Below are 18,225 nucleotides of genomic sequence, written 5' to 3' on the forward strand. Positions count from 1 at the left end.
AGTTGGATTCTGCCAGTATGTGTGCACCTTTGATTAAAACACACAAGAAACATAGCTGTAAAAATATGCAGGCTTAAAAATGTATACCAACTCTTTGTATTTAAAAAAATAATTTCTTGAGTACCTTCCCGTGATATGTTTTTATGTATGGTACAGTCTCACTTAATGAAAAGATGAAGTGCTTGTGCTGCATTAAGTAGTAAAGGCTGAATGAATCCTTGTGTCAGTTGTAGCACCCTGCGTGTGAGTTTCCAATAAAGCTTGTTCACGTTTCTGGATATTGGTTTTGCACTTTCAGAACGTTCGTGGTTTATCATCCTTTTCTCATGCTGCAGCAAAAGCCATCTGATCTAAAGAGCAAACAAAACCTACTTTGAGTTAAATTCTCATCTGCTGCTTGACTTTGAACTAAATGGATTCATCTGTAGCCCTAGAACCTCTATGCAACTACCCTCTGTGTTTTTTACTGAGATGAGAATGTGTCGTTTTCTAAACCTGTACGGTGAAAAGATTCTGCTTGGATAATACCCCAGCAGAGAGGATGGATATCTGACTAACTATTGCACTTCAGAGTGACATGAGGAAGAAAAAATGGCAGTGGGAGAGAAGCACCAAATTTGCGTGGCGTGGTAGACCGGATAAATCCCGAGAACATTGTTTTGTTGCACTGAGCTGCAATTCCACGTCAAATGTCCAGTTATTTACTCACCTAGCTAGGAGAGCATCTGCAGAAGCAAGACGTGGACAAGTGCAAAAGTCTTTACGGGTTATTTAGTGTACAGGTGAAAGAGAGAAAAGTACTTCACAGATACAGAGCAGTAACAAACTGTAAGCGCAAGGTATTAAACGTGTAATGATTAATTTCTCTTTGAAAGAGATGAATGGTGGGGTTGCTGTTTGGCTTGGGTTTTTTTACATGAGTGACTAGATTATACCTTCAATGAAACTTTTAACACCTTAATTGACACAAATAAATTTCTTAACAGACAGATATATCTTTTGTGAAGGCATAACTGGAAAACTTGTGTCACAAATTTTTATATAGATGGGAAAAGTGACTCTGAACAGTTCTGTTCAGTCATATTTGATAAATAACTTCATGCCTCAGTAACTTTGTTGATGGTTGTATAGGTTTTAAGTACCCAGCAGGTGAAGTCAATGGAGTTTTCGTGCAAATACAATTCTTTATGCCCAGGAATGTTGGCAGGACCCTACCCCACTTACCTGTTTTTTATGAGGTATGCAACAATATTAGAGAAAGTGTGATATAACCATCCTTATTTTTTTCTGAAGGTCAGTAACTGCCAGATTAGCCTTTTAAAACTATTTTTTGTGGTCATTGTTTTAATTTTATTAAAATATTAAAATGCATGGAGAATAACTCCTCCAAATCTTTATTGCAGGTATTGGAACCAAAGACGGTACAGCAGTAAAGGATAAAGACTTCAAGGCGAAACCTCAGAAGCAGGTCCAGTTCAATCCAGGACAGGCTTCAGCTACCTGGCGAGTGAGGATATTTGCAGACAACGAATACGAAGCATCTGAAACATTTCAGATTGTTCTGTCTGATCCGGTTATGGCTGCCCTTGAGGTTCCAACAATAGCAACAGTGGAAATTGTGGATCCTGGTGATGGTATGTATCGCTTCTCATTCCCCGAGAATTTGTGATTAGGTGCACTATTGCTCACTTGCAGGTCCTGTAAGGACATGCATACCTCATCTGTCTTTGCTCTGTTGTGGTTCAGCTGTGTCTTAAAGCTTCACCTACCTGAACAAGGAATTTTTATTTCTTATTAAATCTTTTTCCTGGCTAAATTCATACTCTGTATGTAATGTCATACAGCTGGTCAGCCTTGGTCCCCCCTTCTCTCATCATGTTTTTCTTCAGTATCTACAGTGTATATTCCTCAGCTGGAATATAGAGTAGAGGAAGATATATGTGAACTGCTGATTCCTGTTAGAAGATCTGGAGATGTCAGTCAAGAACTGATGGTCATTTGTTCTACACACCAAGGTATGTTATCGAGCTAAATAACAGATTATTCAGCATAGTATTCATGTTTAGGTAAGTAAAAGAGCAAACGCAGTTGTTAGTCAGCAGGTATTACCAGTAACTTCAGTAGCTGAAGAGGAAATGTCTGTCCCTGCAGTGAAAGTTTAGAGGGGAAAAAATGATTCTTCCAGCCTTAAGCCCTGTACCTCTCCTGTTGTTGAGGATCTGCCTGATCATCGCACCTTCATATATACCCTGAATGAGAACTGAGGCTTTTAGTGAGGGGTTTTTCCTGTCATCAGTGTTTTGCTTTTTGACTATGTAGCTGGAAGAAGCTAAGTCAGGGCTTCAGTTGATTCAACAGGAACTAGTATTTCAAAATTGACAGACTACGGGCATTGAGTATCGCTTTTTGTTTAAACATAACTGACGCAGAAGGCTGCGTGAAGCAACGATCTGTCTTAATGCTTTTTATTTCATTTGCGAATCTGTGTTATCAAAGAAGGTGATGTATTAAGTTAGTCATGAACCACAGAGAAGAGATGTAGATTTAAAACTAAACCGTTTCTAAAATCAAATGAGGTTTTGGGGGTTTGGTTAGGTTAGAAGCCAGCTATAAAGCTCAGATCACAACTATGTCTTGGCTAGATATTCAGAGATGTGTGAATGTAAGTTTCCGGTGATGTGCTGACTTTTCACTCCAATACTATAGTAAATACAGACAGATAATTGATAGTATGATTCTTTCTTCAACTCACTTAAATCTTGAGTTTTCCAAATACAGTTCTTGACTACAAAATAAGCCTGCTGTAAACTAAAAAGCGATATGGCAGAGAAAATATTAGGTATTGTAGAAATACTAGATACCGTAAAATATAGCAGAGAACTCTTAATCAAAAACAAAATAAACCTGTTGTAAACTAAAAAGCGATATGGCAGAGAAGAGAAAATATTAGGTATTGTAGAAATACTAGATACCGTAAAATATAGCAGAGAACTCTTAATCAAAACTAAAATGTGCATTCAAAGACAGATGTAATAAAGATAAGGTAATGGGCATTTATAAATGAAACCAGCTTAATATAGAGGTTAGCTTTTATCCTGAGGTGAAATAAGAAGGTTTTGATTTAAAAAAAAAATAAAATCTGGATTTTGTATGGAAGTCTTCTATCAGGCAGTCATAGCTTGAGATACCAGCATTCTGTATGCTTCATGGGCAGGGAAAATGGGGGATTATCCTCAGTTCTGTGACTTATTTAAACTTCTGGTTCAGAAAATTCTTTTAATGTCTTTTGTTTCTCTTTTACCCTTACCTGTAAGAGTCAGCCTGGGTGGTTGGCAGGAATCTTCAGAGTGTCAGGCATTCAGAGGTCATTTGTTCCTTCATCAGTGACTTGTAAGGGCTTAACAGAATTTCCCCCTCTTTTGTTGTGTATTGAGGCACAGAAAATCTTACCGAGTTACTTAAGGCTTTTTGTCCTTGTAGGCTGTCAACCTGTCTGACCTTAATAATGCTAGCCATTTACCCAAATGCACAATTGCTGTAATTGTTGTAATGATCTGTGTTTTTCACAAACATACTGCAGTAAAATAATTTTTCTCAAAGTTTTAAACCTGATAAGCATGGTAAGCATGACACTGTCTCTCGTTTAATCTTTCTCAGCCTACTTAATGAGTGCCTGATGCATTACTAACCCCTGTCCGCAGTAAAGGAAGGTAATCAACGCATGTTGTATGTACTTGTGACCTCTGAAAATCAGACCACCTAACATACTCAGAATTACATGGGTTAAGAAGGGACCTTGAGAGGTCTCCAGTTAGATCTACTTCTCAAAGTAGGGGCAGCTGTGAGGTAGAACAAGGCTGCTCAGGCTTTTGTCTCCTGAAAATCCCTATGGACCTAGGGCAGGCCGCTGAGGAACTCCATGTGTAACTGGCCTTCAGGTGGAGTACAAACTCTTAACCACCACCCTTTGATCCTGGTGATCTAGCCAGTTTTTGCTCATCTAGCAGTCCACCCAACCAGATAGTAACATCCCAATTGGCTAGAAGGATGCCGGTAGTGCAAATCCACAGCAGTTCTTATATTCGTATTGCATGTAAGCCTTAGGGTTTTTTTTAACAAATATTTCACACAAATAAACACAGCAGAAGTAAGAGGGAGGGATTTTTTTCTCCTCAGCTTCTAAGAATCACACAGTGAGGTAAATGTGATGTTCACGTTCATTTGTTCAGGAAGAGTCCTCATCCTAAAGTCCAAGTGACTTTCATAGGCATTCTGATCCATGAAAGAATAGTGTGTAGAAGTGAAAGGGGAAAACATCTTGCCATTTTTCAGTGCAAATGTTATGAAATGTGGTCAGTCATGTGTGATGTTAAATCTGATGTGGCTGCACATCTTCATCTTTCAACAACAAAACCTATTTGGGCGTTTTGCCCCTTGCCTCTCCTAACTGCTCTTGCACTCTTTTCTTCCCTCACAAAATTGCTTTTTATTGTGCCCGTTCAACTGCTAATGGGGCTGTGCTCTACATAATTTGTATCAAAGGATATTTTTTGAGAGGTTTTTTTTTTTATTGGTTGACTCATTTCTCTCACTTGGTTGAAGTGCAGCCCCACAAAAAAGTCGAGTCAGAATAACTGGAGATAATAGTGAATTGGGAGCAGGAATAGTTTCAAGAGGGTTCTGGGTGATAATAAGAGCTCTCTGAACCACTTTGCTGCTGGAGAAATTGTAATTATAAATAGAAAGAATTCTTGTGTTTAATTTGTTACCAAAGCACATTTATTAGTCAGTTCCAGCATAATACACTTTTTCTGTGTTTTGTTTCATTTAAAGGGCTGTTGTTATTCCCCTTCTTTAAAGTCCTGAGCTCCTGTAATTCATTTTTTACTCATAGGTTCCGCTACGGGCACAGTACCATCCACTGTCTTGTCTTATTCTGACTACATCTCACGTCCTGAAGATCATAGCAGCATTGTTTATTTTAATAAGGATGAGACAGAGAAAATCTGTCGTATTATCATCATTGATGACTCGCTGTATGAAGAAGATGAGACCTTCAGTATTTCTCTGAGCAGGCCAGTGGGTGGCCAAATTGGCACTGAATTCCCAAGCACTAAAGTAATAATCTTGACTGACACAGATGATGGTGAGTATAAAGAGGCAGGCTTGTTTTTCTGGGAGTTTCCTCTTTGGAAGTTTTACTGATTAAATAATCTCTTCCACCATGTTTTTGTTTTTTAAACAACTGAAAGCATGGGTCTAGGATTTGCTTAGTAGAAAAACTGGCAGAACAGACATGAACTGTCTTTAAGATACAGTGTGAATATGTATCATGCATTGTATAATGGCCTTATACTGGAAAATAAAGCACACATTACAGTGACTTTTTTCAGTGAAAGGCATGAAAATTTTCAGTGTTTGTTCTGTACACAGGCCTGGTTTTATCTCTCGGATTACAACTGTAGAAACTTACCCCCATTTAGCATCTGAAGGACTCAGATTTCCACCAACTCTACTCAGGTGTGATATGGTTTGTGTGTTATGTGGAGGAAGGCATTGATCAAAGCTTGAAATACGGTTCGAGAGGCATATGCCCAGGGATTCCTTAAAGAGAAAACAGACTTTATAAAGAAAAGAGTCCTAAAATTTTGTTGTCAATGTCCTAAGGAGAGACCTGCGACAGACTGCCTCAACTGAAGATCCATAGCTCCTCACAGTCATGTTACATGCACATAAAACCCAGAAATAACTCATTATTAGGTCTCAAGAGTCTTCAGAGTCACCAGTTTCATATAGCTCAGTACATGAAAAAGTTTAAAACTTAAATATTCCTAAACCTAATTATTAATCCACATTCTCATAGCATCATAGTAACATTTAAATAAAGGAAAGGGTTGGTTCAAGAGTTAAGAAGAAAAAGAAACGACAAGTTAATAGTCAAGATGTAATGTCTATCCTTTGACCTAGGGTCTCTCCAAGCCAGAGAACAATGCAGGTTTTATAGTGTAGACCCTTGATCCTAAACCAGTCAGCTCTGAGTTGGGGATCGTTTTCCTGTAAGGTGGGTGCCTGGGAGCACGCTGTCCAGGTCCGGCTGAACAAAGGGACCGGTTGTTCCATGAACAGCTTTGGAGAAATAGGTGCAAACAACTTGTCATTTTTCTAAGCAAGCAGAAATCCACTTTACCTCTTTGCTTGTGTGTTTAAGTGGCATCACAGGTAGAACAGGTTTCAAGACCACAGCTTAAGAAAAAACAAGAACTCCAAATGAAAATTGGCTGGCCCTCCAGGACAAACTAACACCTAGAGCTATTATTTTATGAAGGAAAATTGAATTTAAATTAATAATGTATGGCATTTCTTGATTGACATCACTATTGTGTACCAAAGATTACCAGTTAGCTCAGATGCTGTTCTGCTTCTTTAGTCAAATGTTTCGTAATTAATGTAATGATTTCTTCACTGAGCATCTCAAAAGGGAAAGAAAAGAGGAGGATACATACATGAATGACCTCCACTTTTAAAACAGCTTTTTTTTTTTTTTTTTTTAACTTGGTGATCAGTTTTTAAAATACTAAATAAGGTACGTGGCTTTAAAATACATTGCCTTGGTAGAATTTAAAGGCTACTGAGGTTATCTTTGGGCTCCACAGTAAGAATGGAATGTGTTTCAGAGACAAGTGATTAATTAGCTGCAATAATTGAGTCACAAGTGTCATCTTCCTTGAGGGGTGGACCCATATGTTTAACAGCACATTGACTGATGTTTATTATCTACTATTTTGGGGAGAGTAGGTGTGTCTAGATTGGACATTCAGAAACTCTGAAGACACAGAAAGTGCTGTTGAATATTTCACTGGTCACAGTATCCAAAGAACAATTCTCTCTCGCTGTGCTATATTTATACGGGAAACATGTTCATATGAAAGAATAATAAAAAAAAATTATAGAGATACTTATTTTTTTATCTTATTTTCATCTGCTTCTGTTGGAAATGAACAAAAGTGTTTGCTTACTAAGTGTTTTTCATTGATAATACAGTAAGATTGAGAAACTTTAGATCATTGCAGCAAATATTTCAAGTTCTCTCAGCAGGAGAATTATAAAAAGCTTAGCACAACTTAAGGTGACAAATTAGGGTGAGTATAATAGAAATGGGAAAGATGACTTTAATAAGAATAATACGACTGATTATTGCATTTGCTTAAGCCATATTTCAAAACAAAAAGCTTGTTACCGAATGGAGTAGCACTGACATCTGAAGTTATAATGTTACAGTCCCTGTAGATGTAGACGCAGTATGTACATTCAAGGGTGGGGGGAAGTTACTCTCCCAATTAAGGAGGCTGGTATTTAAAGGCCAGTTCAAGACAGTTATCATGAATTGCAAAAAGCTGAACTGCCTGATCTCTTAAAACTTCAGAAGAATTTACAACCTGTACTTGAAAATCCATTAAGCTGTGCCTGAGGGAAATTGAATGAACTTACGATATTTGAAAGCAGATTCCTATGTAAATAGAAAAAATTAACCAGTCTAACTTTTAAACTAAATATAGACTCTTGGACAGTTCTTTCAGAGGGGAAGAAGAAATGGGAAAGAATAGATGATGTTATATTACAAATATCTTTTTTAAAAAATTAAAATATAAATAATAATTTTCTTTTAATTACCAAGAGTCTTGCTTACTCTTGCCAGAGTAAATACTTGGCAGTTATCGTCTTCATGAAATGTGGCCAAAATTGTAACAGTTTTTGTCAAGTTGTATTTTTGCAAAAGATTTTTCCGCTCTTGGTAGGGGACCCCAATGATTTTTCTGAAATAGGATCCTGGTCCCAGTGACACCAGTGTAACCTGGAGTGTTGCCGTTGCCTTATGCAGAATTAGCTTTACACAAGCTGGTTAAACAGAACTGTAATAACTTATAGAGCATCATTGGTCACTTGATAATCCATTAGCTGTGACAAAAAGGCATGTATCCAAAGGCATTTGGATATTTACATTCCTCCTCTTCTCCTCACCCTGTGGGGGAGGCTTCAATAGTAAAAAGAGCATAGCTGGCGGGAAGGGTACGTGATCATCTTCAAACTCTTACCTGCCACGGCAGGGGGGAAAATGCTAAAACTGGCAAATAACTGATCATTAAAACTGCTGATTGGAGGGGTGGGAGGAAGGTGGGGAGGAAAATTTGTGTTGGGGTACTGCTTTAGGCAAAGCAAAATTTTCTTTGAAAACAGCTTGAAGTATTTAATTGACATAAAATGAAACAGTCCGTTTGACTTTCATTCATGATACCCTTTTTCTTAAAACACAAAAATACTTCAGGAATTGAAAAAGAATTTTTCAAGAAGAAAGCCAACACCTTCAGTCCCCCAAAGGCTGCGATTTTTAGCTAGAACTAAGTCCTGCAGTCCTGATGAATAGATCTATCCCTCAAAAAAATTCATTTTCAAAGAGCTTTGTGTTTTGTTAAACTATTTAACCCATCATCAAGTGTCTGGTTTCATTCTCTAACCTTTCTCTCGAGTTTTGCATGCAAAAACTTTGCTTTGTCAGACATCCTGCTGGGCTGATTAAGGAAGGAATAGTTTCAACCTGTTTAAAGGTAATCTTTCAAAAGGTTGAAAAGAAATATTAATGTAACCCTACTTGGAACACTTGTACCTTCCTTAAAACTGTGTGCTGAAGACCTCATCTGCTTCTGCAGCAAGTCTTTGTGATTATCAGGGTTTGGTCTGACGGTAAAGTAATGCGAAGGTTCACAGTTCAGTGGCTCAAGAAAATGACAGTAAGTATCCAAAGGTGCCTGCGAGCTGGAGTGGCAATGTTTATCTAGCTATGGGCCAGATGGCGTTTTGATGTTTTTATATATACATGAAGGAAGCAGATAGTGCCTCTAGGCAAGCACAAAATTCTCAGTGAGCTGAGCAGTGCTGTCTGTGCCTGTTGAGAAAAGGATTTAGCTGGATATTCTCGTCCATTCGCAAGGGAACATTTATTTAGGTTTGGGAAGGTGAGATCCAGAATGTAAAAAATTATTGCTAGGATGAGGCACTTTTATTATTGAGTTGCTTCACATTATATAGAAAAACCTGTATATTTTTCTGTGCTCTGCTTGGCACATTCAGTCATTGGAAACTGTTCCTTCTGTAAAACTGGCTTTAAGCTCAGTAATAAGCTGAGCTCCAGAAAACACCAGGTAGCCAAAAATTAAAAACTCTTTATGGACCATGGTGTTTTACTCTAAGCTTCCATTTCCCCAGCTGTAGGAGACAACAATCATGTCTTCTAAAGCTTTTCAGAGTTCTTTGAATTTCCCCAAGAGGTACAGTAAAGTGCAGGGTATTAGATGAGTGCCAGGCTTTTGTGCAACTGTGGCGGTATCCAAGAAGATACTGGCTATTGTGCTAAAATAACGTTGTTGTGGTGTCGGAGAGATTCTCTGCATTGTGTTAATATAGGTTAGTAATAATATGCAACAGAGACAAAATGTCTCAGGCTTTATTAATACTGATAGCAAGATAAAACTTACTATTGTTTAGGTGACAAAAGTAAAGGAGAATATGTATTGAATTTAGCAGGTTCTATTGGGTACTCCATAAAAGCAGCAGGTATAACATGTCTGCAGTCTGTGCTGCTTTATTCTTCTTGATGGGTACTCAGAAAGGCGGCTACATTGGCACTAGTTTGAGACAGTCTTGTGATGTTTGATCTCTTATGCTAAACAACAGAGTCAGCTTAAGCCCAATTTAATATTGACCTTTTCCATGACCTGGGTTGTGCAACTTTTTGCGTTCCCTGTGAATAACTAAAGTCAGTTTACCACACTGATGAAAAAAACCAGTTTGTAACCCTTTAATCTGCCACATCCATGTCAAATGTATGCTTTGAAAACAATTTAAAAAAAAAAAAGTCTAAACTCTTGAAATCCTGCAAACTGCCTTTATCTTTTAGAGAGGGAAGAAGATATATTTAGATATATATTTCCTTTAATAGTAAATTTAAAAAAAAAGTCTGCCTTGGTTTACTTAACAAAAGTATAACGGAAAAACTATCCCATGTCTTATGTCTGTGTTATGCTACATAGTCAAAATTTTTGAAATGACTGTTTTACTTCAGATGGTAAGGTAAACAGGCAGTAAGCTAAACAGCTCGCTGTGGAACATTTTTCAGCTGTAGATAAGATCAAAAATATATATAGATATAACACTTTATTTCTTAATTCAAGGAGTGTTTAGTTTGTTTTTTTAAAGGATTAAAAAAACCCTTATGTTAAGTGGTAGGCAGGTGCATGATAATATTTATGTAAGTGGATAGTGGATATTACTGCGATTTGCAGGGGAAATGGATAATGCTTTTTGTTTTTTGCAGCTGTTAACATGTTAAAAGTCAAATTGCAGAGTTCGAGCACTAAAAGTCGGAGTGGAGAGTTTAAGCATTAAATATACATGGGCACAAGGGCAGGCCAAAAGAGGCTCTTTCAAAAATATATCCATTTCTCTCTGAATTTAGAACCTGCTTTGTACTTTGATAACACTGAATATCGAGTGGATGAAAGCGCTGGTTATGTGGAGATTCGCGTCTGGAGGACTGGAACAGACCTGTCCAAAGCAGCTTCTGTCACGGTGCGTTCCAGAAAAACAGAACCAGTGTCAGCAGAGGGTGAGTTCCTCGTGAAAATGTTGCTCAGACTGCTTTGGAGTGTATGTGAGCATGAAAATGGGATATCTGGCATTCACTCTTCTTTATCTTCAGTGTATATATGAGGTGGGAAAGTTAAGTAAAAGGCATGAGACATGGATTTATCAGGCAGAATACATTATATTTGTGTCCCAGTCATGTGTGGCAAGGACAGCTCGGCTAAGCTCACTGACTTTCTGATGGAGACTGCAGAATGGATGTGAATAAAATGATTGTTAATTTACTTGGACCTTAATTGATGGGCAGACATTGGGAGAAACAGTTGGAGTGAGAGAGTATTGTCTTTATAGTACTGTGTTTCCCTGGAATAAAACTGAATTTACAGCATACATCTGCAGTTGCCCCGAAATGGTGCTATCAGTACATTAGCCAAGAAAGCTTTATTTGTCTATAAGCTGGTGTATCTGAGATTTTAGGGTCTCAGTTACTGTGGAGAGAAATTCTGGAAGACACCACCAGTGTGACCTCCAAGGATTTTCTCTGTCCAATGTTGACCCAAAATCTCATGACTGTATCTGTAAAACTCTTTTTTTGTTTCACAGTCCCAACAAAAAGTCCTTTTCCCTGTCAGACTTTGGGAATACTTAGGCTGGCCAAAATGCTAGCTGCTAAATTAATTTTAAGGAGCAGTTATAGCTGCTGGGTGTCAAGGAAATCAGTTGCATTAATGAGAATTTCTCTGTTCAGCCCAATGCTGGCAAGAGATAGATAAGGCTTCAGAAATTTTCATATTAATCAAGCTGAGTTTTGCACACAAAAATCTTATTATTGTTGTATATGAAATGCCTATGCACACAATATTTGATTAAGGAAAGAACAAAACCTGTGCAAGAACTGTGATTCTTCATAATGCATAGAACCGACTGGGGAGGTCAGCTTTTGTGCAGGTGAGTGTTCCTTGCCTCTAATCCAGAGGCTGCAAAATGATGTGTAAAAGAAAAAGGCACAGTTGCTTTTAAGTATGTACATTTCAACATGCTGTGACACAGGAGGGACAGAACTGCTGTCCTTACAAGTGACAAGTAGAACGTTTAAAAGGGGATAGGAACACTCTAGTTAAAAAGAATGCAAAATTATGGAAATAGAATCTCAGTGAAACAACGGGACGCAAGCAGAAGGAAGAACTGAAGTCATTATACATCTTCCAGTTTAGATTTACTAGTCTCCTACACACACACAAGAAGTCATTCTGGGTGTTTTCACCTGCACTCAAGCTGCCTGCTGCTTTTAGTGATGAGACAGTGATAACAGCATGATTTTCAAGCTCAGTGATCTAGCCTAGTGCAAGACACTTTTTCTTAGGATACAGCTGGAATTATTATGGGAGAGGCATCTGCTTCTTTAATGGTAAACAGCTAAGTAAAACCTTATGTATGTAGTCCAGAGGTGAGCAAAAGGGTTAAATTGCTGTGGATATCAGGTCTATCAGCCTGTTGTTGAGGCTGTAGCCTGTTACTCTGCGGTTTAAGGGATCTTAAACAAGTTTTAATTGTGCTGATGGCATAAAGAATAAATGATGATCCACATATGTATTTGTGCATGTCTTGCACTGTATGTTCGTTGTTCCCAAATTTAATATCTAAATTAAATTTTCTCCAGGGCAGCAATAGAAACAGCTGCAAGCACATTTCACAAGTGTGCGAGTGAATGTTAACATAGAGTAGGAACTGACCATACAAGTCTTGCTGCTTCCCAAACAGCTAGAGTTGATTACGTGGGCATTAACCGTAACCTGGATTTTACACCGGGAGTCAACATGCAAGTGTTTCGAGTGGTCATCCTTGATGATTTGGGCCAGCCTATTCTGGAAGGCCTGGAGAAGTTTGAACTAGTTCTCTGCCTGCCTGCAAATGCAGTGCTCGGAGAGCCTAGCAAAACTACTGTCTTCATCAATGACACCGTCACTGACTGTAAGTATAAAGGGGGTGGGGGAGTTTTTTCAAGGGTTTTTCCTTTCAGTGTCCTAAGTGCACTTAGAAGGTGGAAGAGCTCTTTTGGCAGCAGCATAAATTACTATGTGTATAAGTGCTGTGATTCTGCGATTTACCCCAACGACATTATAAAGATTAACAGCTGCGTGCCACACCTGAAGTTGGAACATATGGTGCAGGTTCTTTACTCTGACTTGTCTGTCTTCTCGTTATGTACGTGAAGATACTGCTTTGGATGAGTTAACATAATAGTGGAACTGTGTGATGAGCTAAAAGTACATTTGTTTATGCCTGGTGCATTAAGGCTATTTATTTAAATGAATATTCATTTTGAAAGAAGAGAAGCCAGAGGGATTAAACTATTTTTCCCCCCCTAGTTATTTGAACACCAAAAACTGTAGGGAGTTAAGTTTTTTGGATAACTATGCAATATTGATGCTCATGCTATTGCGTGAAGCTGTAACTGTATTGTCTCTTCTAGAGGAACATTAAGGGGGGGGGAAGGTAGATGTAAAACTTTAAATCAAACAACACTCAGCACCATTTAGAGGTTCTTCAGCACTTGTTAAATAAACCAAGTTGACTCTCAGCAGTCTCAGGTTTCTGCAAATTCACTGCACTTCAAAGACTTAAAGAAGCTATATTGTTTTAGAAAGCTTGTTCTCAACCACCTCTCAAGAGCAGTTAGAGTTTCACTGTGATATATGCACTTGTTGAAGTCAGTGCGAAGTATGATATTGACTTCAGTGGAGATGGAATTGCGGTCATCACCCCTTTTTGCCCTTGTGGTATTGTGCACCTACTTCCTCTCTGCATCAAAGGGAAAAGAGGCTGCTTTATGGAAAATAATTCCACAGCTCAGAAATGGTTCAAATGCTATTTTTTAAAAAATCACAAAGTCTTAGCTACTGTGAGAAGACTGGTGACAGAATTAGTACCAAGTTGGCAATTAGTTGTTGTAGACCACGAAAGTACTTGAATTCATCTGGATTCAAAATCTGTTTAAAAAGCATGTGTAAATCTGAACCTTCTTCAGTTTATTAGAAAAGGTTAGCAAATAAAATGCCATGTTAATCACTGCTACTTTTTTTTTTTTTTTGGATCGAGGAATGTGGTTAATATTTTCTGCCCATGTGTGAGGGTCCTTTTCAACTCGTGTAACATGTTCTGTTGTCAGTACCCAAAGTCCAGTTCAAAGAACCAGTGTACGTGGCAAATGAAAAAGATGAACAGCTGGTGGCCCTCATTTATCGAAGCGGTGACATTAACTATAAATCCACAGTGCGTTGCTATACTCGCCAGGGTTCTGCCCAAGTTATGATGGACTACAAGGAGAGGCCAAATACAGATGATTCTGTAGTGGTGTTTCTCCCAGGTGAGCTTTTCCCATTGGAATTTGAAAATGATGTGTTACTTTTGTCTGACAAATAATCTGATGGTAAATAAGAGCTAGACCTCCAGGACATTCTGGGAGTTGTTATGCCAGTTGAGCTTCTGTGGATGAAGGCAGCGGCACAGGACTAGTTAACAAACAGTTTTGTGACTACAACAGCAGCACTTTCAAAGGTTTTTATGGCCGAAGTTGGATAATAAAGAATTTGGTCATATTGAACACCCTCTGCTACACTTTTGAGCGTAGCACTTGTTCATGAGAATAAACAGGAGTAATACTGATACAGTGTCTTCAGCAGAGGAGAATCAGAGCAGCAGATTCTTTGCCGTACAACACCCTGCTGAATGCTGCACGGCATGCTGCTTAGTTCCCGTTGTGGCAGAGTCATGAGATTTTTTTCCTTAGCAGAGATTGACTCAAACACAACAGAAAAAAGAAGTGTGCCAGTCAGCACTGGTCTCTGCTTCCATGTTCTTGAGATTGTCTTTTCTATGGCAAGCCTGAAAAAGTGTGGGGTTTTTGTTTTGTTTTTATCCTGGTCTTCTTTGCTCCTATGAAGATAACGTCTTGTTCTTACTTCATACCTTTCTGCAGGAGAAACTGAGAAGCCTTCTGTGGTAACTCTGGAGGATGATGTAATTTATGAGGAGGAGGAGGAATTCAGGTTGGTGCTTGGAACACCGGAAAGTAATTCTACTTTTGGTGCTTCCATTGGGGATCAGAAAGAGGCCGTGATCAAGATTAAGGATGAAGATGACAGTGAGTTTTATGTTAATTGTTGATTATACATGTAGCTGAAAGTGGAACTGATTCCATTCAGTGTTTGGTTCAACAGTTTTCAAAGTACCCAGTACCAAGCTTTTCAAAAAACTGTCAAGTATTTTATTTCTGTGTTTTGAATTTGCACCTTTTTAATCTATTCTGAATGCATCACTGGCTCTGCCTTTTGTGAGATAATGGGAAGAGAAATTCTCTTGTTTATTTCCATTCCATTTATTGCTTTATGTGTTGCTTTGATAAAAGTATCACGAATTTGACTAAGTTGAAAGAATCATGGATGCCTTGGGTCAAAATCCCAAAACTTTCAGGAATATAATAGGGAGTTTTATGTACAGATTATACATCTAAAAATGCCAAATCACATGTGTGTTTAAAAACAGAACAAAACTCCAAACAAAACCAAAACACCCCCCAATCCAAAAAACCACACCCCACACACCCCCCAAAAAACCCCCCCCACCCATAATATAATTGATAATGCTGTAAAATGGGCTCCTTACAAGTCGTAGAGAGTCATTTAGGAAAATCGGATTTATCCCATATCTATCCCAAAGCATTAGAATAAATAACTTATAAAAGTAACTGCTTTCTTCAAAAGCTAAACATATTTTATCTCTAAATATTCCACTCTATACTCCACTAAAGCAAACACCAGAGGACCAAGTATTCTCCTTTTAATAATAACTACAAAATTCTGTCTGAATTCCAGTTTCCAAAATATTTCCCTTCGATCATTCCACACAGCAATCAATAAACCAAATAAATTAATAGCCAGACAATCACTTTGAATTTTGAGGTTTGTTATGACCTGATTTCCTTTGGGCTATCCACTCTCAGACAAGGTATTTGCACTTGGTCTGGTTGATGTGAGTAAATTTATTTTTTTTTTTTTTTAAATGTTCAGGGGTTTGTTGTGTTTGGTTTTTTTTTTTTTCCTCTTTTTGAACCAGGTTTTTTTTTTTTTTTTTTTTTCCCCTCATCTAGAACCAGTGATTAAATTCTCTGAAATAAAACACAGCATTCAGGAGCCTCAGGAACCTGGAGAAATCGCACTAGTAAGAATCCACGTTCTGCGCCTCGGTGATAGCTCCAAAGTATCTGTTGTCAGAGTGCACACAAAGGATGGCTCAGCCACCTCAGGGGAAGACTACAACCCAATGTCAGAAGGTAAGGGCTTCGTTGGGTGTGGGGGTGGGAGACATTAGTTTGGAAAGTGCCTTCCTGCAAATGAATGCTGGACAGGGAGTTGAATTCTTGTTCTGATAACCAAATGGCAAGTACTGTACTTTAGACTAAGAGTTCCTGCTTCACTTTGTGTGTTTTGGAATAGGAGATTTGCATGTTGTCTGGTTTTGGTTTTCTCCACACTAATTGTGGGACCTGTAAGGGACAGTATTAGCTTTGGATTGGACATGAGATCCTGTTTACTCTCGGCTACTTTGAATTTCTTAAACTGAAACGCAAACTCAGGATTTCTTCATAAGAATGAAAGTTCAGGCTAGCTCAGGTTGTTATCTACTCGAGTCATGTGTTTGAGCAGAATTTGGTTCTTGAGCTTTGCCTTTGGGTCCCCTGAGGTGGCAGAGGGTTGAGATTTTGTTATGATAGACAGCTTAAGATGATACAGGAATATGCTCAAATTCCTGGTTCTGCTATTTTAAGGCAATTGTCTAGATTTATTCTGCTCTCATCATCCTGCAGTATGGAAGAGAGCACTTACAGTAAGGAGTTGCCAGTGGTGGGATGCTTTTCCTAGAAAAGCCCACTCCTTGGGAGCTGACATCCAGGTCCCCCATCTCCCAGGAAAGAGTCCAAACCTCAAGGTTGCAGACCCATATTCTCTTTCTGTGACCCACTGCATGTCGATTTACTTTCCTCATAGTGACATGGTTTTGATGGAGTGTCACTCTCACAGGAACAATTTATAGCCTGCTAGTTATGCAAATTCCCAAGGGGAGTAACTTCTCTGTAGTGTCTCCCGGGGAGGTATGACCTTGAATACAATTAAAGTAAAATGAACAAACAAGGTCTCTCATTTCTTGAGTATTTCTGCTATTGACTGGGCTGATGTCACAAAAATGGGTACCTCTTCTTCCTGACTTCTAGCAAGAAATAACAATCCCCACTTGGTTTCTGGAGGAAGGACCACAGATGCCTATTTCTAATAGATTGTTCTTGTCTTGGATTTCATGTAGACGAGCATGTCTCCTAAAGACCTAATGCCAAGTATGTTGACTTCTCAGCTCAAAGTGCAGGTGTTTTGGATCCTGCTTAAATATTCACTGCAAATGGAACCTGAGGCAGGCTCCATACTGGTATAATAACGTACCTGGGACCATTCCTTGGCATGCAGACTCACTTTATTGAACTTTCTTTGCCACTGAAGCAGGATCTCTGCATGCAAACAGCCTCCCTGGCACATACTAATTCTGAACTGTGTCCAGGAATTGTTTGGAAGGAAGCTGGTTGACTTGGCACAAAATCATGTCAGGATATTATGTTTTGATATTATTTTAGTCCTCCAACAAGTTATCAACATCAACTTGTATGTATGTTTTCTGTTCAGCAAAAGTTAAAAGTGTGTTAGTTTTACTTGGTCACTGTGCTGAAGAGCAGATAGTAACAGCTCAGTCTACTACTACATTTTACTTAGAGCAAAATCATGTTATTGCAATAGCATATGTTACTTGAACACAATTAACGAAGAAAACAATCTCTGGCTCTTGATTTTGCATTAATGTGGGTTTTTTTAATCAGATATTGAATTCAGAGAAGGAGAAACTGAGCATTTTGTTGAAGTAGCGATTCTGTATGATGGCGTAAGAGAAATGAGAGAAGCATTTACTGTCCACCTGAAAGCCGACGAGATCATGGTAGCAGAGACAGAGGTAAGCACTGTTGACAACAAAAGTTGCCATTTGGAAGGTTGGGGTTTTTTATTTCTATAAAAACATCTAAAACCCAGGTACTCACATCATGCGTGACAGCCTGGTATTCATACGCTCCTGTGGTTAGTTTGGTGCATACCTGTCTAAATACTGATATAAACTAGCTGTAAATCCACACACTTTGAACAAAGTCTAAAAGCACTGAATTGCAAATTTTATGTGTGACCCACTATATGCTTCACAGAGAGTTTGGTGATGGGGAGCTCTCATTCTTTTCAAGTCATTGGTATACATCTTAAAGTACAGTGCACTATCTGGCTTGTAGAAACCTCGTCTGACTTTTCCCATTACAGATAGTGAAAAATATCACAAGATTTAAAAATATAAAAAAAGAAAGCAAGGAGCTGGGTTTGGCAGTTTTTGATTATATTAATAGTGTCTCTGGCTGGTACCCGATCCAGTACAATGAAGAGACTGCGTTGGTCCCTCTCTAAACGTGTGCGGAGAGATGTGGCAGGAGCAGCTGCAGCAGCC

General features: G+C 38.5%; 1 protein-coding gene across 1 annotated transcript in view; it reads left to right on the plus strand.

Annotated features, from left to right (window-relative positions):
- The window catches only part of FREM2 (FRAS1 related extracellular matrix protein 2), a gene marked incomplete at its 5' end in the record, with an annotated part of 58,786 nt that overhangs the window by 26,244 nt on the left and 14,317 nt on the right, over positions 1-18,225 (plus strand). The window contains 9 exon segments of the mRNA XM_009708183.1: positions 1,404-1,634; positions 1,890-2,015; positions 4,895-5,146; positions 10,511-10,660; positions 12,400-12,609; positions 13,808-14,005; positions 14,618-14,782; positions 15,788-15,970; positions 17,561-17,691. Of these exon segments, the coding sequence (XP_009706485.1) occupies positions 1,404-1,634; positions 1,890-2,015; positions 4,895-5,146; positions 10,511-10,660; positions 12,400-12,609; positions 13,808-14,005; positions 14,618-14,782; positions 15,788-15,970; positions 17,561-17,691 (1,646 nt within the window).

Source organism: Cariama cristata, unplaced genomic scaffold, assembly GCF_000690535.1.
Source record: "Cariama cristata isolate BGI_N322 unplaced genomic scaffold, ASM69053v1 scaffold909, whole genome shotgun sequence".
Classification (NCBI taxonomy): Eukaryota; Metazoa; Chordata; class Aves; order Cariamiformes; family Cariamidae; genus Cariama; species Cariama cristata.